General features: G+C 39.2%; 1 protein-coding gene across 1 annotated transcript in view; it reads left to right on the forward strand.

Annotated features, from left to right (window-relative positions):
* The window catches only part of PIGG (phosphatidylinositol glycan anchor biosynthesis class G), an 84,904-nt gene that overhangs the window by 33,748 nt on the left and 26,865 nt on the right, over window positions 1-24,291 (forward strand). Inside the window, exons 9-11 of the mRNA XM_035309956.1 lie at window positions 2,879-3,070; window positions 8,199-8,508; window positions 18,932-19,095. Coding sequence (XP_035165847.1) covers window positions 2,879-3,070; window positions 8,199-8,508; window positions 18,932-19,095 — 666 coding nt within the window. The remainder of the gene's footprint in view (window positions 1-2,878; window positions 3,071-8,198; window positions 8,509-18,931; window positions 19,096-24,291) is intronic.

A 24,291-nucleotide genomic window follows, 5' to 3' on the forward strand; every position in this document is an offset into this window, starting at 1 on the left:
TGTCTAATCCTGGTAAGAGCTCATACTTAGAAGTTGTCAGATGCTGCACGCCTCACTGTAGAAGGGGTGAAGGTGTTAGTTGGAGCACCAGCTTGCAGAGAAGTTTCCAGAAGCACAACAGCATGGGAAAAGGATTGTTTTCTTTCAGTAACGTACTTAACTCCCCCATCAAGTGCCACCCCCCAAAAAATAGCATGCAATGTGAATGCTGTGTATTCTGTTGTATGCTAGTAGTATGAAAGAAAAAAAAAAAAAAAAAAAAGGCTTTATCCACCTAAAATGTGATTCTATGAACATTTATAACTCCTTTCACTCCACTAGTATTTGCAGGAGTGAGGTGAGGTCAAACCAGTGGAAGGAAATGTCTTCAGTCTTCATTCTTATACCAGAAATATGAAATTGTAGACCACCAACTGTTACAGCAAGAGCATAAAAGACAAAGGTTTTCTTTCTTTCTATCTTTCCCTTTTCTTTACCTTTGCCCCCCTCCCCCCCCCCCTCCTTCTCAGGTTCTTTCTCATGGAACTCTTGGTACTTCAATGTTCATTTTGTGGCTTAGGCAAACACCACTACATAACAGTAACATGTTCCCGCTTGATTTTCTGGGTGGGATTATCAAAGTCATTTGGAATTTTGCAAAATGGCTGAACTCTGTGTTGAACAACTACAGTCCTGTTTCAAATTGTATGCTAATTTAATCTGTACTTAGCGGCCTTACTATAAGTACTGCGGTTGGAACACTTGGAATCTGTAGGTGGTTTATGCTGATCTGACTTCACTTGCTTTTTTATTTATTTCTTCAGCAAACGCTTTGAAACACTGGAGTAATTTTTTTGTTGTTAGTGTTTTGCAACAAATTTACTTGGTTCAAAAAAGCCCTAAACTGAAGTAAGAGAAGATTATCAGAAAACATGGACAAAGGCTGGTTATAAACCCCTATGCTAGCAGTCAAGAATATGCCATTTGTGACTGGTGTGCACGTGTCTTTGAACGTACCCTTGCTTTACATTAGGCCTTCTATGAGGATTTTCCTTTGTTTTTTGGAGGGATAGAGCATGATTCACTGTGTTCACTGTAGGAAATTGCAGGTGTTATTGAATGTCTTGCTTGATATAGCACTGCTTATTATTTCTTTCAGGTAAGAGTGCTTTTTTCTTTTTCTTTTTTTGTTACTACGTTAGATTTACTTACAAGAGTCTCTTACTAGAATTACACTGATAAAGGGATGAAGACTGAGGTGATGTGCTGTTGTTTATATCTGATTTGATTTATCTCACTCTCATACAATGTTTAGCTAAGGAGAATATATCCTGAAAGTTTTTAAAATTTACCACAAGTGTTCATTTTAAAGATGCTCTGGATACTAAATTAGTTCTTTATGTATAAATCATAGGAAATTATGCATTCACTATGTTCACAGGTTGCTGCAGCAGTCCATTCATTCCTTCTGCCATCTCTTCCTCTAGGAGAAGGATATTACCAAGGAGCAACATTAAGAGCACATTCTATGTTCTATAGTGTTCTATTTCTCCCTTTTCTCTACTGTCCTGCAGAGAGCAGTACATCTCCTGAGAGTCCTTCTAAGTCATATGAAATGTTTGAGTGAGTCCTGCATGAAGGAGTAACAGGGCAATTTTTCTGCCCCTTATTCTTTCCTCTGTGACATTTTCATGCAACAGCTGATAAAACTATTGGTCAAAATCCCAAAAAGCATGTACCAGCACATCGGAAAGTAAACCTGTTTGAAGTACTGTCATTTTGATTAAATCAAAGATAAAACTGGAATTTCATAAATGTGGTCAGAGTTAATGCAGATAATAGCACAGGCTCAGTGTTGGTCTGCTGAAGTTGATAATCTTTTATCATGGCATTTTGAAGTGTGGAGGACAGAGATGGAGCACTTAGTTCTAATGCTCTAAATGATGTTCTTGGCAGAAGGTAAATTAAAAAAATCAGTGTTTCTGGGTCATTTGGGTACTGGGAATACTTGCAGTAGGCAAATTTTAGCGACTTCTGTATTATAAGGGGCTTTCTGAAATTACGTAGCTAACTATAGTAGGGATTAAGTGCAGATCTTTACCTGACCCCCTTAAATTTTGCAGTACTAAGTGATATCACTGTAGATTTAAATATACAGCTTTTGGCAACATGCTTAATGAAATGTTCTTGGTTCTGTAATGACTGTTACATACTTAGGGTGAGGGGGAGCAAACAAACTGTATCTGTACTCTTGGCCATGATGCAAATTCTCAATTTCTGTCCCTTGGATGTATTGGTTCACTACAAGGTGATATTGTATAAAAAAAAATCAAGTCGTGCTAATGTATTTATCTGTGTGTATGTTTTAAGCTATGTAAGTATACTTCTGGTCATTATCGCTAGGCCGTATTTTGCATGTTGAAAATTAAACAAATCAAGTACATATGCAGTTATTTAAAAAGGGGAAGTAGTTCTAATTCAAAATGTTCATAATGCAAAAATCTTCTATGCTTTCTAGAAAATGAAATCATATAGTATAAGCAAAATATGCTTTTGCAAAATGTGAAGTAACAAAATCGTAGTTTAAAAAACCTTAGACCCTTTTCCTTTATGCAATAGGCAGCTCAGTTTTTATATAATTAAGAGAATAGCTATCATATGGTAGAACGCAATAATTACGCTTTTAGCATGAGTACTTGAATATAAGCCTCATTAATAACAACAGTTTTTCAAAACAACTAAAATATTTTACCATAACTCTTGGAAAGTTTATAACAGGTGTCAGTGCAGTGATTAATTTGGAAATACAGTGCTTTAGCTAAGGCGTTGTCAAATGTGTTTATCAGTAATTGCAATAGTTTTGAAGTTTTTTTTGTTTGTTTGTTTGTTTTTTCTCCAGTTCTGAACATAAGTCTGAACTCTCCTTCTTGGCTGCAGTTTCCCTAGTTATGATCTTCTTTCTGGTCCAAAGAAGATGCTCCCTGGTTTCAAAAATTGCTATGGCACTGGGGCTCCTGGGAGTCTACAGTTACCGGGCAGCTATTGGAAATGTTGTATTTCCATGGCAACATGACAGCAAAGATATTTCAAAGTAAGTTAATCAACAGATATGTAAATCTATTTCTAGAAAGCTGTTAACACTTTCAACATCAGGGAATAGGGTGAAAAAGGATGTTATGTCTAGGCTGGAATCAGATTCTTATGAATAAAACTCTATTTTGTAGACGGTAAGCACTCAGTTTTTGTGGAATGTGCATAATTTTGAACCTCATGAAGTGTCATGCAACTGTCAGATTAGAAATCTGTCAGATAAGGACTAACCTGAAGAAAATCCACTAGTCATTGTCAGTATTTTTACGATAAAGAAACTCCAAACACACCATCTCCTCTTGTTTTAGGTGGATTTACCATATTTAGCAGAGAGTATGCCAAACTCATTTAGCTATTTTGTAGCTTTGAAAAATATGTATACAGTAATTGGGAGAGTTACTTTTCTGTATCTTCCTTTTGAAGTTGAGTGTTCTGTAATGTATGGCTTTTCCAAGATGTAACAAAATCCTTTGTAAGACCTAGGCTGTGCTGCACAACATATACTAAGGATTTTTATGTGCATGGTAGATTTCTTACAGAACTAGTTGCTGTAGCTGTGAGGAATCTATTAGCATTTTTAGCAGTGACTACTTTTGGAACATAGATGAGTGGCTTTAGTTTTCTCATGATACTTTTTATCATTTCATTGTACCTAGCTCTGCAAGCTGCACCTTTTCTGATATGTGAAAGCTGTGGAAAACTTCCAGAATTAGGTAGATCATTCAATGAGGAGGAAATAATTAAAAAAAATAATGGAAAAGAAGTCATAGAACAGTTGTCTTATGGATGGCATTAAACTTTCTCTCACACTCATTTTGGATTTGATAGGTGTTTACTTTTGGAGCTTCTTAACTGCGGACCAGAGTTTCACAAGCTGTGAAAAAGACTTGCAGGAAAAGATCGTAGGACATACAGAAGATCAGATTTCCTAACAAGATATTTTTATAAACTATATTTACACGTGTATATAGATGTATTTACATATGTCCCATCTTTCCAAATATTGAAGAGAATTCTAGTTCTATACCAGCGTTAACATTGTGTGTTGCTTTTGCTGGATGAAAAAGTAATGGTAATCTTTTCCTAGTCTGCAAGATTTGGCTTTGTGTTTGAAAGTGTTTCTGGAAGCATGTCTGATTTCTGGGTGCAACCTCTAGTTTTGTTTGTGTTTGAGTAAAGTCTTTGGGGAAGAATAATATCCTTGCAATAAAAGAAAAAAAAACCTACAGTGCGGGACAGAACATTAAGTATAGCAATTGAGCTACAAATGAAATGCAATTAGAGAAGTAAGTGGAGTATTTAAGACAAAAGCCTTTATTGAGAACTTATTCATTCTGCAGTCAGCATATTGATTTTAATTACAAGAAGACAGATAAAGGGCTTTTCTATTATTTCACCTTAAATAAATGGTGAATATGATGATTCGCTTAAATTATGTCAGACGTTTATACATCTCTGATCATAATTATTTGAAAGTTACTCTCAAAATTCTTGGAACAAATCTTCATAAAACAAGCTTTATTGTCAAGTATAGTGGTCTTATACTTAAAGCTCAGTTTGAGATTAAGTGGCTGTTTATCTGGGAGCAATGAACATCGTTTTTTTTAAATTGAACTATCTTTGTGCTTATGTGAGTGAGTACAGATACCCTACAAGACTTCAGACACTTGTCATGTATGGCTTAAGAATTAGAACTGGATATTCCAAGAGGCTAAGTGCCATGTGATCGTATTTGAAAAAATGGCCAAGTGTTGTGGCATTCACTGTGCAACCCTGGCACTAATAATGACACTTTGCATTTTTGTATACTAACAGGTGCATTTTGTGCACTTTCAAGCAGCCTGAAAAACCCTTCGTGTGTGTCTTTATCAATACTTGATGTGCCCTACCCAGGGAGTTATACCCTTTAGAGCCACTGCATAAACTGGTGAATAGAAGCTGACAGGGCTAGAAAAATCAGGTTTTTACCTCTGTTGACGGCATGTGTTCTGCATTTGGCGTAAGAATTGCAGTGTTGGGCTTTTCCTGTTCTTCAATAAGAAAGATCCAATGAAAAATGGTGTAAACAAGTCACTGTTTTAATAAGGTAGGCTAAAAAGTGGACTGTAGATAGCAAGCCTGAGGTCTCTTCAGGTGTTGGGAACGCTTCTTTCATGCAGCAGCAGAATTTTCACATGGTACACCATGCAGGTCCCATCTCCTCCCATACTGTGGTGCTGTTTATCTTGCATAAAATAACAAAACCTGTGTCGTCTCCTGACAGGCTGGAGCATTACCACTTGTAACACCCAACAGTGCACAGCACAGGCCGTAACAGGGACGCCAGTCCCTTACAGCAGCAACTCATGCTAACATGGGGGCTTCTTAAACCCAAAGTAAAAGGCCTAATAGAGCGGGCAGGGTTTGTCCAACATGACTCACTCTTCAGACGCAGTGTCTTCTGCAAGGATCTCAGTACAGCATGCCAAAAAGGACGGTAGACAAGTCAGCAGACTTCAGATGTTAGCTGGTGTGTCAGTATAGTGATTCTAGCTCACCATGATTAGATGGCTGAGGTGATAAATGGTGAAGTCTTCTTACAATGCTATCATGAATGAAACCAGGACTGTCCTTTTTATGTGGCTGGAGGTATCTTTAGCATATTCATGATATAAAGTGGAGCTAGATCCAGGTGCAAAGTATAGGTACCTTTGTTTAAGACAAAAAAAAGGCTGTACGTAGCTACCGCATGAGCAACGCTTGTTTATTTAAGACAGAGAATCTCTGCTCTGAAACTCTCCCTGTCCCCTTTACTGAAAACAAGTGTTATCTCTGAATGTGACAGCTGTTGGGAGGTGGATGAGAAGAGAAAATTGAAGAGTGTCCCTTCCTCTGTGGTTCTCACTAAAATAATCTCTAAATTAAAAAAATTCAAGGAAGTAATTTGGCCTTCAGTTTTTCTGAGCTCTTTTTATGTAATGATAGTTTGTGCTGTGAACAAGATGAGGATATACCGTACTGACACAAACAAAGTAAGTGCTTTTGCTGAGAAACCGTTTTTTAGTTTGAATTTGCACAAACCCATTAATCTCAGTTTGCACTAAACTGTTTTAATAGTGACAAACATCCAAAGCTGTTTCCTAAAGTTTTACTTCTAAGTTCACAGAACCATAGAATAGTTTGGGTTCAAAGGGACCTTAAAGGTCACCCAGTCCCACCCCCCTGCCATGTGCAGGGACACCTCCCACCAGACCAGGTTGCCCAAAGTCCCATCCAACCTGGCCTTGAACATCTCCAATGATGGGGCATCCACAGCTTCTCTGGGTGACCTGTGCCAGTGCCTTGCCACCCTCACAATAAAGAATTTCTTCCTTATGCCTAACCTAAATCTGCAACTGTTACCCCTTATCCTATCGCTGCACTCCCTGATAGTCTCTCTCCAACACTGCATGAATGTATTTGAATACTTATTGGTAATAACTACATCAGAAATACTAGAGATATTGAAATAGGGCACTTAATTTCCACATGAGCCAGAAACACAGGAACTCTGTGATCTTAATTGTTTTGTTCCATGAAGAAGTCTTTGTGCTTTACAGAAGAATTTAAAAGGCTTGCTACTTCAGGGAACAAAATACTATTATTGCTTTTTGGTTCTCTTTCACTGGTATGGAAAAGAAAGTTTGAATTCAAGTTCTCCTGTTGGTAATTGTTAAAGAAGGAAGTTGACCTTCTAAAGGTTGAAAGGTTATGTAAGCTGAACAGGAGAAATTTAGTTTTGGAAATTTTACCCAACAATGATTTCTGTGGCCAGATAGTTATACCAGTTACACCAAGTGTAGCTATACTCCTACTGTTTTTAGTGCTATGGTCTAATCCTCCATATATATATGTATATGTGTGTATATATATATATATGTGTGTGTGTGTGCATATATATATATATATGGTGAATATATATATATATACATATACATATATATATATATGTGTATATATATATATATATTTAAGTCCAGGAGACTCAACAATCATCACTTCTGAATGAATGGTATTACCTTTGTAGAACATGTTCATTCACCATTCATGTATAAAGGGACTAAAATTCCCTGAGGAGATAATGTGTTATAAATTGTGGATAGGATGTGTGGATAATGTATATTTTTTTTGTCTTTTCCAAAATTAATATATACATACATATATTAAAAATTCTATGGATATATATTCACTTACTTTTCTTTGTGCCTTGGGCTTTGCTCTTTTAGAATAGTGGGAAAATAATATATTCTTTTAGAATATAATTTTAAAGCGTACTGGTCCTTGTTTTTGTCAGCTTTTTGGATGAGATACTGTGCTTTCTCCAAAAGTTGACTTTCACAGGAAACGGAGAGGCAAATCAATTTATGGTTGCAATGAACAGCAGTAGATACTAATTACGCTTCAGAGCATTCATTTTGATTTGAAAAATTTATGTGATTTCAAGGAAAAAATGTGCTGTTTTGTAGTATACGTGTGCAACTGTGTAAGGTGAGAAAATATCTGAGGAAGGCAGACTGAAATGAGGGTCTTCAAATGCTATCACTGTTTGGTTTTTTAGTCTGTTTTGATTGGCTAAAATGAAATACCTGTTTATGTTAATGAGTTCTGAAAAATCATTGAACAGCTTAAAAGAATAATCATTTTTAAATCAATTGATTTCTTGACATAAACATTCCATATTAGCCTAAAGAATATTTTGGGGGAAGTTCATTATGTTATATAAATGGAATAATTACATGAATGTATTTATGGATCTAGACCTTGAATAGTAATAATGTGAATTTATTTTGGTTGCATTAATTGACATTTATTTTTATATTTTAGGTTTGTTTAGTTTTTTAGCACAATCTGTTTTTCTTAAAGTTGCTTTGGATGTGTTGTTATTTAAATGTGAAATAGTTTTAGAGTTTTCATAATTGAGAAAGCCCTCTCATGAAAATGTCCAGTACTAACCTTAAAATTTGGCTTATCTGGCAGCACTGAAGAGAGGTTTTGCACCTCTTTTGAAAAAGACTTTTTTCGATCTGTGAAATAGATACTAGTAGCTTATCTTTCTGTTAATTTGTTTATTAACATATACATGTATGTATTTCATTTTATTTCCTCTTTAGGGGGATTACTGAAGCTCGTTTTGTTTATGTCTTTGTTCTTGGCATAGTCTTCACTGGCACTAAAGATTTACTAAAGTCGCAGGTTATTTCTGCAGACTCCAGCGTGAAGAGTACAGGATTATGGGAAGTGTACAGTGGATTGGTTCTACTAGCAGCCCTTCTGTTTAGACCTCACAATTTGCCAGTATTGGTGTTTTGTCTGCTGATTCAGACAATGATGACAAAATATGTCTGGAGACCTTTGAAATTTGACGCAGCACAGATTACTATCATGCACTACTGGTTTGGCCAAGCTTTCTTCTATTTTCAGGTAAGCTAAATACTCTCCTTACGATGGGGCTGGGAGTGGGAATAGTTTTTGGATGAAATGTTGTTCATGGTAAGTGAAGTGCCAACTAAATCTTGTAGTGGGAGAGTCCACTGAGGTCTCTGAAGTATTTTGTTTCTAAGTATATTATTAACATTTCTATCTCAGAATCAGGGAAAGATGCATACATTGATAACTTGATAGCCTCAGCGCAGACTTCCATAACTGTCAGGATTATCAGAGACCTATACTACAGGAGTTTGGTCTGTTTGTGGACTACCTAACCATCAGTATGGTGATAGTAAATTGAAAAATACCAGCTGAGTTGTTTAATACCCGTAACAGGCATATGCATTTTTGTGCTTGATTCTTGAGGCTTCCAAACCTTTTGGTAACATAACAATAGGTCTATATGCAGTTTTAAGACTGAAGTGAAGCTCTATGACAAAATCATCTGTCTGTCTTTATGAGAATCAAAACTAACTGCCATTCTTATTTTAAGGAATGGTACTGTCTTTCCTGAGGAGTCTTACTAGTTTCAGTAACGTTGTTCATCACGTTGCATATCAGGTTGCAATTAAACAAAATCTTTTCTTTTCATCAAAGCTGGAGAGGTTCTTTCCACTTCTAATAGTGTTGGAAACTTAGTGTAGCAAACTATCTCAAAGAAACATTTGTAGGGAATCAGGTTGTTAGGTTCTGGATTATGAAGAGAGGCTTTCTGATTTCCTGCAAAATTTCAAGGTACAGCCTGTACAGGCTTTAATTTTGAGGCATGGATGTTAAGCTGTGGTCAAGCTGAGGGTACCTTAAATGGTTTCTGATCCTGTTAGTACTGTTTGAGGATTGGCTTCACTTTGCTGAGAGTGCATCTCAGGACAGAAAATTGCTGATGGGCATATGATCATCACGATTCACCCCTTCCTACCCAGTTTTCCTTATGCCTCCTCCTCTGAGGAGGTAATGTTTTTTGGTTGAATAGCTTTTATATGTCTTGAATGTTACAGTTCAGACAGCCAACTCTGATTATTGCCTTTTGAGAGCAGCCTTTAGTGGGGCTGGAAAAATGCAGAGGGTTCTGCCTTCAGCCTACTAAGGTACTGAGCAAAATCGGCTGCCAGAAATGTAATAGTGGGTAGGCTGACAAGAAAATCTTACTTGCAGAAAAGAGACCAATAAAGAGTGATCTGAATGTTTTCACAAAGCATCTGTTTTCAGTGATGTTGAATTCTTGGTGGAGTTGGCTGAGAATTTCACAGAACCACTAAGTCATGGAACAGCTGAGGCTGGAAGGCACCTCTAGTGATCGTTCAGTCCAACCTCAGTTAGTCAACCAGATTAGATTGTGCAGGGCAGTGTCCAGTCTGATCTTAAATACTTGCAAGGTTGGAGGCTCTGCAACCTCTCTGGGCCATGTCTCCCAGTGTACAAGCACCTTAACCAGTAAAAAAAGCTTTTTTTCTTATATTTAAATGGAACAACTTACATCTCAGTTTGTGCCCATTGCCTTTCATCCTTTCAGCAGCCTGTACTGAGAAAAGTCTGGCTACATCTTCTTTACTCCCCCTCATCAGGTATTTATAGACACTGTTACAATCCTTGCTTAGCTTTCTCTTTGCAAAAGTAAACAGACCCAGCTCTTTCAGATACTGTTTGTATGACAGATGCTTTGTTCACAACATCATTTTTGTGGTCCTTCAGTGGACTTGCTCCAATACATCTGTAGCTTTCTTATACTAGGGAGCCCAGAACTAGACTCAGCACCCCAAGCTTGATCTCATCACTGCTAAAGAAGGGATGGAGCATCATCTTCAACCAGCTAGTGATGCTGTCCCCAGCGCAGCCCCAGGTGCTGTTGGTCTTCTGTGCCAGACGCACAAATGACTGGCTGGTAGACAACGTGGTGTCCATCAGGACAACCAATGTATGTCCTTCTCTGCCAAGCTGCTTTTCCAGTGGTCAGCCCCCAGCCCATGCTGGTGCCTGGGTTTATTTCTTCTGAGGTGCAGGATTTGGCATTTCCCATTGCTGAACTCCAGGGGTTTGTTGTCAGGCCCTTTGTGCAGCGTGCTGAGCCCCCCTGAATGTCAGCACACCCATCTTGTGGTGCACCAGCTGCTCCTCCCGTTTTGCATTGCGTGCAGACTTGCTGAGGGTGCTCCCTGTCCTGTCCTGCAGGTCATTCATTAACGAAGATGTTCAAGAGCATTGTCCCCACTGTGAAGCTCTGGGTTCAGTATCTGGTGAGTGTCCTCCAGGTGGGCTTAGTGGTGCTGATGAGAAGCCTGTGAGTTGGACAGCTGATTGAATTTTCAAGTCCACCTCTGTATCCACTTATCTCAACCCTACTGCATCAGTTTCAGTTTACCTGTGAGGGTGTTATGGGGTGTTACATGGCTTTTTTTTAGTGATTTTAGGCAGGTGTCATTGAGAAGATGTAAATATATTTTAAGATTTTTCTTCTTATTCTAATGTCTTTCTTTTCTTTTCACTTTCTACGACCATTGCAGTTGGAGAGCTTATTAGTTTTGGAAGACTGGAAGAAGAGACTTCACTTTAATTAGCTGCACGTTGTAGTGTTGTATAACTTGAACTTGCAACGCTTCCCCCTACCGCCTACCACCCTCTTGGCAACTTTGACATTTCTACTGGATGTTTTTTCATTGGGAGTAGTAATATCTGGTGTGATACAGATTTCAGCAAACTTAATGATATTTTAAAAATTAGCTTTGATGAAGGAACCTCTGTGTACATGCGATGCTGCTGAATCACAGCATCCAGAGCTCAGAAGGGTGTAGTTCTCTATTGCTTTGTTGTGATCCCTGTTGCTTTACTGTTCCTGTGTATCCCTTGTCACTCAAGATGTGGAGAATGAAAGGTGATAGTTAATCCTCAAAGCTTCTCATAGAGGCAGAGCAAAGCTTCCCGCCCTCACCCCCTGTTTTCTTTCCCAGGGTGGTTTATTATTAAGTTCAATATACGAAAAGAACAGATACTGATAAGGAGCTACCTTGTTGTGTCCAATCACTTGTTTGTAAGCTCCAACTCTGAAGACATTATTCTGAGTTTAGCAACTGCTTAGCATTTTTTTTATTAATTCCTATTCTCTTCAGCCCTTTAAAAATATATCCATGTCAGAAGAGCTTGCCAGCAGTGTCTTGCAGACTTTTTTGTTGTCTACTCAGAAAACCAAACTGTGTACTTACCTTTTCAGTATGTCCAAGACATAATGAAGTGACAAGTGAATTGGAAGAGAACAGGAGATCTTTTTAGAAAGAACAGTTTTGATTATGGCCTTTATAATCCTTGAGGTATTTTGAAAATAAAGAAATCAGTTCTGCTAAGGAAAAAAATGTTTTAAAATTAAAGGTAGGTGGAATTCTTTTCCCTCACTCTTACAGAGCAAGTTTTCAGTTATCTTAAAAAAAATGCTGTACTTGCATTTACATTAGATTACCTTTATAAGATGGAGGTGAACTGTTTGACCAAAATAATCCTCTTCAGATGTTAGCTTGGTTCATTTATTCTCTGGTGAAGAAACCATTCTGCAGCTACGGGAAGGAACAAACTGAATCATACGAGGCTAAAAGGTTTTTTTTTTTTTTTTACACCTTCACAGTTGAAGGCAATTATTTGATGTGCAAACTATTACCGTAGAAAAGCAGAACACAAGTAATGGTAGCTCATAAAATTACAGAGGCTATAAACATCCCTCAAAATCTAGTCAAAGCTTTTTCTTCAATTGGTAAGTAGCTCCCAGTTTGTTCTGAGAACAAGCTTTCTTGTTTTGGGCTATTGCTTCAGGGATGGAAGAAACTTCTTCCAGCAGTTTGGCTAGGGGAGGTTTGCCTGTTATGTAGTATCCTGATCTACATCAGGAAAAATTAAAAACCTGACAACCGAGAAAACCCACTTCTTCATTAACTGTTTTTTCATAGATACATTTAAATTTCTCCTTCCCTTTCTTTTGAGTTCAGAGCCCAAAGCAGAAACTACCTGTTGCAAGGAAAAATTGCTCAGTTTAGCTTAAAATCAGGATTCAAGTTTTTTGTTGTTATGTGACAAATAATTAGCTGTCAGTCATCTTTTAACAGCACTTAATTAATTGGCTATAACTAACGTGCAGAATCAGGGTCCAACCAGACAAACAACAGTTGAACACGCATGGATTTCTATGCAATTTTGTACACCTAATCTGAAAAGGATCTAACATGCCTCTCAGCAACACTATCCCGCAGCACTTAGTGTTACGTTCTCCCTTTCAGGCACGCATTACAAAGACTCTCTCTTCATTTCCATGCAGGTTCCCCAGTTTACTCACAGCTTACCTTTAGGTGGCTGAGTTATGTCTAAAGAGTGCCTTGGATGAGAGACCTGAAGAGAAGCTGTGGATGGGTTGTTATGTACACTTCCCAGCTCTTCCTTTCCTGAATAATGAAAGGCCTAACTCTGGAAGTACCTATGCTTTTCTTGATGTATCTTTCTGTTTTAGTAACAGATTTTACTTATTTATTTATTTATGTGTGTATAAACACTTAATCTTTTTCATTTACTTTGTAGGCAAAAAGAAAGAACTTTGTTTGTTGACAGCTTTCAGTTAGTTCCCTTCCTTTATACACTTCCAGTGAAGATACTCTGTTCATGTTAAGCCAACTGAAGGTGTCCCAGTCTTAGCAACTGCCTGTCTTGGCCATACCATCAATGCTAAGGTCTTAGATTTTGACTGACTTAGGAAAGGGTTGTATTTCAGACTGAGAATATTTTTTCAGATGTAGAATAATTCTCAAAAATAAGCATTAAGGAAGTACAACAGGTTGTTCCTGCAAGAGACGTCTCTCAAGTTCTCAGCTTCAGTATTGACATGTGATCAGCCTGCCTTGGTACAAGCTAATCATTCATTTGCCACCTCTCTACTGATCAGTATCTGTGCTTGGATGCTGGGGAAGAGATGGGAAGGAAGCAGAACTGTATTATGTAGGTACGATGTCCACTGCTGGCACAGAATTAAGTGTCTTGTCACTTTCTTTCCTCAAATTTTGTGACTACAAGAACTACCACTATTAAACTGTCTGGGTTCAGTGTGGTGCTAGATTTTTAATTTCCAGGCACACATAAAGATCTAATGTAGCATATGAAAATGTATGTACATTTATGGTTGAAATACAGGAATTGAAAAACACTGGAAGTTGCTGTTGGTGTTGATCAGATTGGATACTAAATTTAAACTGTGCTAGCTAAATGAGGCAGGAAAAGGGAAATATAAACTAAATATAAAACCCTTCCATCTGGAAATAGGAGAGAAATTTGGAGAACTACTTTTTGCACATGTCCTGGTGTGATTATAAGGAGAATGAGATTTCTTGACCATGTTTCTGAGTCTTTATTAAATTTTGGTAGACAAGATGATATGTAATGAGAAAAGCAGGAACTCTGTCTCACCAAGTACGGAATGTAAATGATGGCCTTTTGAATAGGAGAGTGAGTAAAAATAGCTTTGTTCAGGATAGCATATTTAATGAATGAGGCAGAATTCTTTTGAAATATATTATAGGGTCTTTAAAGACTTTATGGAGCAATTGCAATGAAAGTCGTAAGTGTACAGTATAAGCAGGGTTCAGAGGAATAGATTTTTTTCCTTAATCAGTCAGTATAGCTCAAGTAAGGGGGTGAAAAAGGTCACATTTCTGAGTGTGAAAGCTAATATTTTGATCTTGAATAGCAATAGAAAAAAAAGTATTTGAAAACATAGGCTTTGAGCTTACACTTGTTTTTTCATACTGCACCTTAACTGTGTCAGGAAACTGAGTGCATCTCCTGTCTAGGAGTTCAGTTTAGAGGGGTTCAAAGTCATCTACACTGAGGGGAACTGTTGTGAGAAAAGCTAGAAGCAAGGGCCTGTCCCTTCTTTCCTTTGGGAGCCGCTTTTAATGTGATGCTTTACTGTTGACTCCTGTCAGTGCTATGTCACAGCTGTGTAAGCAGATATGTCTGTGTTCCATCTCAGTCCTGACCTGGACCTGAACCTCTTGTTTGAGCTTCCTGGCCTGCTCTTGTACCTGTCTTGTCGCTATGGATTTGCTGGCTGATCAATGGACTGCATCTGACCCTGTTTACTATTTCCAGAACCAGTCCTGACCCAGACTTACTGCTTGCCAACCTGACTCTTTGCTGGTGAATTCACTGCTCTCACCTGGCTTGTTTTCCCAGCTTACATTCCTTTGCAAAGCAGCTGGCCCTTCCAGGTCTCTGCCAATGTGAACATAAAAGGCTAATTTATTAAACTTGCAACTTACATGGGACTTGCTCACGTGACACACTTTTTTTTTTTTTTTTTTTTTCCTGGCCTGTTATTAAGATTTTTGTGAATAGGAAGCATGGAAAAAAATTGCTTAGATAAGTTTTGCAGTCTTTGTCCTTGGAGGTGTCTAGATCCTGACTGAATGAAGACCTGAGCAACCAGGTCTTCTCTTTTGTATCTGAACTTGCTTTCAGCAGGAGGTAGTACTAGATGACTTTTGAGTTCCCTTCCAGCCTGAATTATCTTATGTTCTCATGATCGTATGTTATTTATGTGAACTTGGGTAAACTTACCTTGTTTTAGTAGTTAGGATCATTGCCTTATTTATTGTATTGTGCAAGTTGATGAAGAGAAGCAAAGTTAATAATACTCCGGTTTTGACAAACATACAGAATGTGTAACCCCTACTTATTTGCATTGGATATTATTGAAAGTTGGATTTTGTCAACAAGCTTGAATGATTGATTGTTTACTTTTAAGCCCTGACTTGTCCACATCTTTTAACTTGTCTCTTATTTCCTGGAAACATCCTCTTATCTTCATCATTGCTCCTTGTTCTTCAACATGCAGTGACAATAGAAATAAATCTTGGTTGTCTCCTTTAGCTGTAGCAGCTTCCAAAAAAAAAAAAACGTTGCTGTAAGTACTTCTTAAGATATTTTAGTTGCCTTGGATGAAAGCTCATAAATGAAGAAAAAATTAATATATTTCATTATTAGTCTTGTGTTTATTTATTTTATTTCCATCCTTAGAACAGTATATCTGCACTAGAAGGGAAAGGAAATACAGTCTTTAAAACCTTTGAGACTTGTTTGTAATCCAGTTATTTTTTTATCACTGAAGGAGAACAGCACAGACTTTTATCTTTTCAGAATCTTTTATATCTAATTGGTCTTGCCTTTTGGTAGAAAGATGGTCTGGGAGACATTTTAAAGTGGTTTATAGCTTGTCTTGCTCGGGTTTCCAAGCATTATAGGACAAGTTATGTTGGAGAGGACCTCAGGAGGTCTGTAGTTGAATCCATTCTCAGAGCCCAGTCAGCTGTGAGGTCAGACAAGGTTGGCCAGGGCTTTGTCTGATCTTGAAACATCCAAGACTGGAGGTTGCAGAACCTTTCTGGGCAACCTGCTCCAATTACTTGTTTTTTCCACCTCAAATTATTTGGTTCAAGTAATTAAATTCCTCTCATTCTATGTTTGTTAATATTTACTGGGAAGTTGTGGGAAAGGCTCAGTGGAAATACAGTAACAGTGTACTGTGTCAAATCGGTACTTGAGCCAGAAGCATGTCACTTTTGTATTTCACCTCTGTACTTCTCAGGTCAGTGAGAGCCATTGAGGTGCTGCAGTTAATAATAGCTCATATGTGATGAGTGATGTGGCATCTGAAAATTTTCCAGAAAAAAACATTGAGACTTTGAGAAGAGTTTTGGATTGTTTTCATTAATGTCTATAGAGGCCTTCTTCTCTGTTAGTGTCTCTAGCCAGTGTTTTTATATTTGTGCTTCATCGATTTAGATCATGATGGGTTAATATGGAATGCTTTTATGCGAAATTGAATTGTGTCCTGTCAATTTTTTGCCGTTACAGCAACAAGCTGTGGCACTGTTTGAAATATTTTGGTGGTACTTTAAAGTAAGAGCAGATACTCTGAATTGTCAGTTTTTTATATAGCGTGTGGAACATCGGAAACTTGTCTTACCTGCTGTGAAAAACAAATGCTTCATCGGGGCTCTTCCAGTAGTACCTGAGGAGCCATCCACGGGGCTCAGTGGGCTCCTGGTGAGAATGGAGTGGCTGAACACCTAACATCCAGTGTGGTAGGAGTTGTACGTGTATACTTCCTGAACCTTGTGAAGTTTAATAAGGTAAAGTGCAAAGCCCGGCACCAATACGTGCTGGGGGTCAGCCAACTGGAAGGCAGCTTTGCAGAAAAGGACCTGGGGTCTTGGTGGACACCAAGCTGAACATAAGCCAGCAGTATGCCCTTTATACAAAGAAAGCTAATGGTGTCCTGGGCCACATTAGGCAAAGTGTTGCCTGCAGATCAAGGAAGCACTTGTGAGACCACAGGTGGACTGCTGTGCCTAGTTCTGGGCTCCCCAGTACGAGAGGCTTGGGCACACTGGAGAGAGTCCAACAAAGGGCCACTCAGATACCTGACGGACTGGAGCATCTCTCCTGTGAGGAAGGGCTGAGAGCTGAGACTTGCCTTGGCTCAGAGGGGATCTTGTCAGTGTATATAAATACTTGAAGGGACAGTGCAAAGAAGATATAGCCAGGCTCTTTTCAGTGGTGCCCAGTGCCAGGACAAGAGGCAGTGCGAACACACAAGGCTCCCTCTGAACATCAGGAAGCACTTCTGTGCTGTGCAGGGGTTAAGCCCTGGCACGGGTTGCCCAAGGAGGTTGTGGAGTCTCCTCATCGGAGAGCTTCAAAAGCTGCCTGGAAATGGTCCTGGGCAGCTTGCTCTGGGTGACTCTGCTTTAGCAGGGTGGTTGGAGCAGATGACCTCCAGAGGTCCCTTCCAGCTTCAGCTGTCGTGTGATCTGTATTCTGTGCCCTATTTCTCCCAGCTCTCTCCTTCTCCTACAACAACAACACTTCAAACAAAGTCAAAGACAGCTGAGATGAGCTCTGTGCTAAAGGAACCACAAGGAGTGTGGGAAGAGATGGAAGAGAGTACTGTCCCTTCCTCTGTCTTCACTGCCTTCTAGAGGAGAGTACGTTTTTTGCCCCGTTGTGCACTGAAACCAGTGACATGTACTTCCATGCACTGTTTCTTCTTGCTCCTTCCCACATGCAGTGGAACAGGACGTTGTCCTGAGGAGCCACGGATCAACCATGTGTTCATGCGGGTGGAGCAAATAGTGTGAAGACACCTTCCAGCTCTTCATGAGATGAGCATGATTGTCAGCTTTCCCTCTACACACATCATACAGGGGAGAGAAAAGAAGTAGTGGGGAGGAGAAGACGTTGCTGTGTGTCCTGACTGGGGGAAAAGAGAACAGCTTCCCTCCCTACCTGTCCCTGTTGTGCTTTTGCTTGCTGAGCAGCTGCACCCTGCACAGCTTTCAAAGAGCTGCACCTGACCTTTTTGCTCTTACCGTGTCCTCAGTAAGTACCGAGTATGTGCTCCACTAGGACTGTGTCTGAGGCTGTCGGTGTTCACGGCCCTTGTATTTGGGCTGTTCTGGGATTCTGCAGAGAGGAAAGGAGAGTTTGATCGCAGCTGGAATACCAGTGATGTGGAAACTGGCCTACTGAGTCTGAGGAAATCTAACTGTGGCCTGCTATACTAAGAAATATTCTGCCTTAATTCAGGGCATGTTTGCTGCTTTATGTTTTTATGTAAAGCTAAATAATAGGGCATCTTCAGAGGAAGATGTTTCCTTCAGTGCTATGTTATTCCTTGTTATTTAGTGGTCTTAGTCACTGGAAAAGAAAGCTAGATAAAGCATGCAAGTCTTAACTCTTGATACTTCGCTTTATAGTTTTTCTTGAAATGCCTTTTATTGATGATTCAAGCTGTCTAGGCTTTTTGTCCATTTCAGTGCAATCTGTTGTGGTGCAGAGACTTGGGAAGCAGGAACCTCTCTGAATTTGCAAGTCTTAATCCAGTTACATGCTGTAGCTTGTGTTGTGGGCAGGGAGGGGGCTGGTACATGTTCCACTACAGCTCTAAATTGGAGCCCCATTGTCTCTAATGGCAAGAAATATTTATTTCTCAGTATAATTTCAGGCCACAGCCTTAAAGTCTTGTTTTTGAACCTTGTGTGGTGAAAAATGTATTTTTTTCGTCACTAGACAGAAATCAGCAAGCATAGTTGCCTGTTCAAATGTCATTTTATGATGTAATTAATTAAACAGGCATATGTATTTGCTGACGAAATAAGACAAGCAAAAGATGCTGTTTGTGTCCTAAGCAGTCTGTAAATCCTAAACAAAAGCTCCTGTTTGGTTAGCCATTGTATTGAAATTCCAGTGTAAAGAATGTACTGAATATGTCTTTACTGTAAAGTGGCTCAAAGAGTTAGCCTTTAACTGGTACAATAATTAATTGTATTCTGATCTATCATAAATGTTTCTTTGGATGTATTTGAATCTTGGTTTTTATTCTTGTTTTCAGGGAAATTCAAATGGCATTGCTACTGTGGATGTTTCAGCAGGGTTTGTGGGACTGGAAAGCTATGTGGAGATACCCGCAATCTTCCTTACAGCATTTGCAACGTACGCAGGACCTTTGCTTTGGGCCATTCATCTGCTGTGCTACTTGAGTTCTGAAGTTAGCAGGTAATCAAGTTTTAAACTAAAGTAATGCTCCCCTACGTATTGCAGATATATATGCCATCTATATAATGTACAAACAGTTTTATTTACATCATTTTTTTCCCTTAAAAGTTAGTTTTCCATTAAAAAAATGCACATTATGTTTCTGGTATGAGCTTGTGTCACCTCACTCTTCCAATTTCATTTTATCTGCAGAAATTTTGTATTGGGAAGATATGTGTGTGTTTTACTAATTTTGGTTCTTAATGAGATCTCAGTTTGCTGTGCTAAATTATCTAAAATCTTATTATATTTTGTTTTAACAGGGTGTCCTACCTAAAAACAATCTTCTTGGAATCTATTTAGTAGGAGGCCTGAGAAGGCCTTTTCAAAATCATGACACAGAATTCAAACTTAACCAATGTGCTGTTCTTTGACAAAGTGGCATGCAACCTCAGATAAATAAAATAAGCTTATTTTATTGTATGTTCATGGTTATTGCTGTTACTTTTAGCTAAAATGTTTGTGCTTTTGGACATCTTGCGTAGCAGAGGAATTAAGGAATGAAAAGTAAATTAATGAATGTGGAATTTCAAGAAGAGGTAGTTGGAAAATGTTTATGTAACTTAGTGAGCACGTAAAATATGATTGGACTCTTTGCTACTGCATTTAAGTCATCGTTCAGGGCACTTAAACTGAGAGATGCAATATACTAGCAGAGGGAGTAGCTGTAAATTCAGTATCCTATTGATCCACAAATGCAGGAACTTGACATATATTTTCACTGAATTAACATTTGACAGTGACATAATTCTTACCATCCCAGAGCCTCCAGAGCTTTTATTAGTCAGCTACATGTCTTTTCTTTATTATCTTTGGAATTTAAATTTTCTCTTTTTTTTTTAATAGGGAAACTGAACACTGCAGCAGGGCTGGCACGTGGGATTGGGATTTTAGACATTATTTAGTTTATTACAGTTCTTTGCCTTAGGCATAGTCATCCTCTGTAAACGCGTCTGACTTCCTTTATCTACAGAGTGTCATCCAGCCTTATCCTGTCTGTGCTTTGTGTTACCTGGCTTCGCTCTTCTCCTTTTATTTGTTTGTCTTGGGCTGTGTGTACACAGTTACTTGTGTTGGCATAGGTGTTTGTCAAAGGCATAAGGAGAGGGTGTCCCCAACTCACCTAGCTGCACAGAGTGGTGGAGGCTTTTGTACTGGGAAGGAGCGGTTCTCACAGGCTAAATTCCTGCAGTCACCATGTCCATTGCTCTGTATTAACAAGGAGCTTTACCAGATAGAGACAGCACCTTATTCACTGATCTGCCTATCTACCATGCTGTTTTTTAAAGATATCTGACTCTGTTTTAGTGGAATTACGTAGCCTAGGGCTGAGGAATTGTATTGCACCAGTAATGTACTACTTAGTAGATTGAGACTTAATATAGAACATTTCCTCTTAGTTTAATGCCGGTTACCCTGAAATCATACTTGGTCTTATGTAGGCTGATACTATCTGAATACTGGTCTTTGTGTTTAATACATCTTTTTTCTCTTCATTCTGATATTTTTTGCTTTGCGATGAGAAGATGTATAATACAGTAATTATTGATGTCTGTATTTGTATAACCATGGAAACACCTTTCCTGACTTTTCCCTACTACTTGATGTCTTGACACCAAACTCAACTTTAAATCTGTTTCTAAAGCTCCTCCGTTTAGCTTTATTTACTGATGTGCTTCATCTTCCCAATATCCAAGCTCTTCAAGCTCTTGACTTCTATTCTTTCTACTCTCTTTAAAAGGAGTTACTGTGTATGTATAAAGCTCCCTGCCTCTTGTCTTCTGGTAAATATGTGACCCATGACCCTGACTATCACTTACGTTCTATTAATCCACCCTTTTTTGCAATTCCTTTATATCTCTGTTTACCTCACCGTGCTGTGTTTAAATTGGTGCTAAACAGTTCCACTGGTCATATCCATGCTCCGACAGCAGACTGATCAGCACTAACATACAATGATGAGAAAATGATACCATATAACGTGTTTTTTTCAAAGATCATCTCACAAAACAATGGAAAACTCTCTGAAACAAAACCTTTGAAGACCTATAGATGTTTAGTATTGTTTCAGATAATGTGTGTCTATAGTAGTGTTGGTTGTTCTGATGTTTTCTTGATTGAATTTTTGCAGATTAAAAGCTCAACTAGTAGTGTTGCCAGGTACAGTGCTGTTTTAAACTGCTCTCAGGTGGGTAGCTGTGACCTGTAATACCCATGGCACTTATGTAAGTAGATTCCATCACACAACTTGTGTCTGTAGAAGTTTTAAGGTTCATTTGTGTCAACTGGTAAGGTTGTTTCCTCTACTAAGCAGTGAATAATCCTGGACTGGAATCTCTCTAGCCCCTGGAGCTTATTTAAATTGGTATGTTATGGTGCTCAGAACGTTGGTCTATGCACTTCTAATTTTACTTGTGTGTTTTGTTGCTGGCCAAATGGTTGCCACATTTCTTTGTCATTATTCCTTGGACCAAAAGGTCAAACTGTAGAAAACACAGGTCAGCTGTTCCATGTGATTTCTGAAATGTATGGAAGACAAAGGTGGTTTTGTTGTTGTTGTTGTTTTTGTTGTTGTTTTAAGTGCTGGATGCTTTATATTGTTCTTTATAAAAGCTTCTTATTTTTTTATATGCAATATGCCTTGGTCAGTGAAATTCAAACCCTCTCCTTTCTTACGTGGTCCTGAATGCAAGATGAAAATCCTTTACGTGCTTCCACTAGATAGGAGGGTCTAAAAGAATCCAGCTGCCATGGTTTTGCGGAGTATGCTGAGCAGGTCCCCTTAGATTGCCACAGACTGCCATCAGGATTGCTGACCCATCCTAATACAGTCACAGCTGAACGGATGTGATCAGAACAGCACAGCAGTGCCATTCTTAATGCAGTTTCTAGCATCCTGCAGCCTGTTTCAGAGCTTCTTGCATCTGAGGAAGGTGACTTGAACAGAGAAGTCTGACCTCAGTGCTAGCTGTCGTTGTTTATTACAGCCACATAGCAGAGCCCCATGTAATTTATAGCTGCATCAGCTGACTTACCAGAACTTGATGCTGGAGTTCTTAGAAGCAGAACTCCACTGGGGCCTTCAGTTTCAAGGGGCAAATATGTAAGCATAACCCTTGGTCTCTCTGCACTTTGCATTCATGACATCATGGAATACTTAAGCTTGGAAGGTATCTGGAGATCATCTGTGTCAAGTCTGCTGTCCAAAGGAGGGTCAACCAGAGCAGGTTCCTCAGGGCCATGTCCAGTCAGGTATTAACTATGTCCAAGGATGGACACTCAATAGTCTCCTTGGGCAAATTGTGCATGATAACCCTGACAGTAAAAAAGTTGTTTTCTGATGTTTAAGTGGAATTTATTATATTTCAGTTTATGCCCATTGCTTTTTGTCATTTCGCTGGGCACCACAGAAAAGAGTTTGTCTTTTTTATCTTTATTCTTGCCCATGAGATGTTCATGTGTATGGATAAGATTCCCATTGAGCCTTCTCTTATCAAGCCTAAACAGCTCCAATCTGTCTCAGCTTCTCCTCTTTGGTGAGATGCTTCATTCCCAACATCATTTTTGTGGTCCTCCAGTGCTCTAGCTCCAGTACATCCATGCCTTTCTTGCACTGTGGAACCCAGAACTGGACTCAGGACCCCGGGCATGATCTCATCATTGCTGAAGAGGGAATTGAGCATCATCTTCAACCAGCTAGTGATGCTGTCCCCAGCGCAGCCCCAGGTGCTGTTGGTCTTCTGTGCCAGACACACAAATGACTGACTGGTAGACAACGTGGTGTCCATCAGGACAACCAATGTATGTCCTTCTCTGCCAAGCTGCTTTTCCAGTGGTCAGCCCCCAGCCCATGCTGGTGCCTGGGTTTATTTCTTCTGAGGTGCAGGATTTGGCATTTCCCATTGCTGAACTCCAGGGGTTTGTTGTCAGGCCCTTTGTGCAGCGTGCTGAGCCCCCCTGAATGTCAGCACACCCATCTTGTGGTGCACCAGCTGCTCCTCCCGTTTTGCATTGCGTGCAGACTTGCTGAGGGTGCTCCCTGTCCTGTCCTGCAGGTCATTCATTAACGAAGATGCTCAAGAGCATTGTCCCCACTGTGAAGCTCTGGGTTCGGTATCTAGTGAGTGTCCTCCAGGTGGGCTTAGTGGTGCTGATGAGAAGCCTGTGAGTTGGACAGCTGATTGAATTTTCAAGTCCACCTCTGTATCCACTTATCTCAACCCTACTGCATCAGTTTCAGTTTACCTGTGAGGGTGTTACAGGAGACAGTGTTAAAAGCCTCCTTGTGAAGTAAAAGTGCATTAGATACCTGTAGTCCATGTATTTTCAGACCACTACGGTAAACAAGAATAGAAAATAAGGACTTCTTGAAATAATGTATTTGCTCTGGAATTGTGGTTGTAAGTGGTTAAACCATTTGTGTCAATCTGATCAGGCACATGAAACTATAAAATCTTCTCCTCATATGCAAAGGTAAATATATTTCTAAAATAACTAATGGCGTGTGATAGACAGCAACATGGATATTACTGCCACTTTTAGTCCGTCATGCTCTCATAAGAAACTTGGCAGCTGGAATGTGATGGGATTTTCACAGACAGAAATAGTAAGAACTCTTCTGCTTTAGTCTCCATGGAAACTGCAATAACTCTTGAAAATACTTTTGAGACAGGGAACAATGATTAAACAGATGCCTAAACTTAACCAAGTATTCTGTGTGTGACTGGCATAAATTCCAGAGAGCATATGAGTCACGTAAAGGGTGGTTTTTAGAGTGCTCACTGTATCGCTCTGATCTGAATTAGAACTTCACATTTGGGGATCCTCATGATCTGAAAAAAGGGCCATGTTATTGGATAACCAGGCCTGTGTTATAGGACCTCACTGTACAGTACACTCCAGATGGATTCAGTTTTTAAGTTCCTTCCCCCAAAAATTGTCTCGTGGGTGACAGTCACAGTGTTGTGTAATTACCACTCTTTAGGTGGGCAGCATGGTAGTTTTCAGCTTCCTTGCACATTGGAATCTGTGTTTTAATTGGTATAATGAGTCAGGTTTCAGGATGAATGCTGGATGTCTCCTAGCATTAGAAAAAAGCTGTGTGTCTGTTGACTTCTCTTTCCTAGTAATCAAAAGTTTTAGTAATGCTTTCCTGTT

Source organism: Oxyura jamaicensis, chromosome Z (assembly GCF_011077185.1).
Source record: "Oxyura jamaicensis isolate SHBP4307 breed ruddy duck chromosome Z, BPBGC_Ojam_1.0, whole genome shotgun sequence".
Taxonomy (NCBI): Eukaryota; Metazoa; Chordata; class Aves; order Anseriformes; family Anatidae; genus Oxyura; species Oxyura jamaicensis.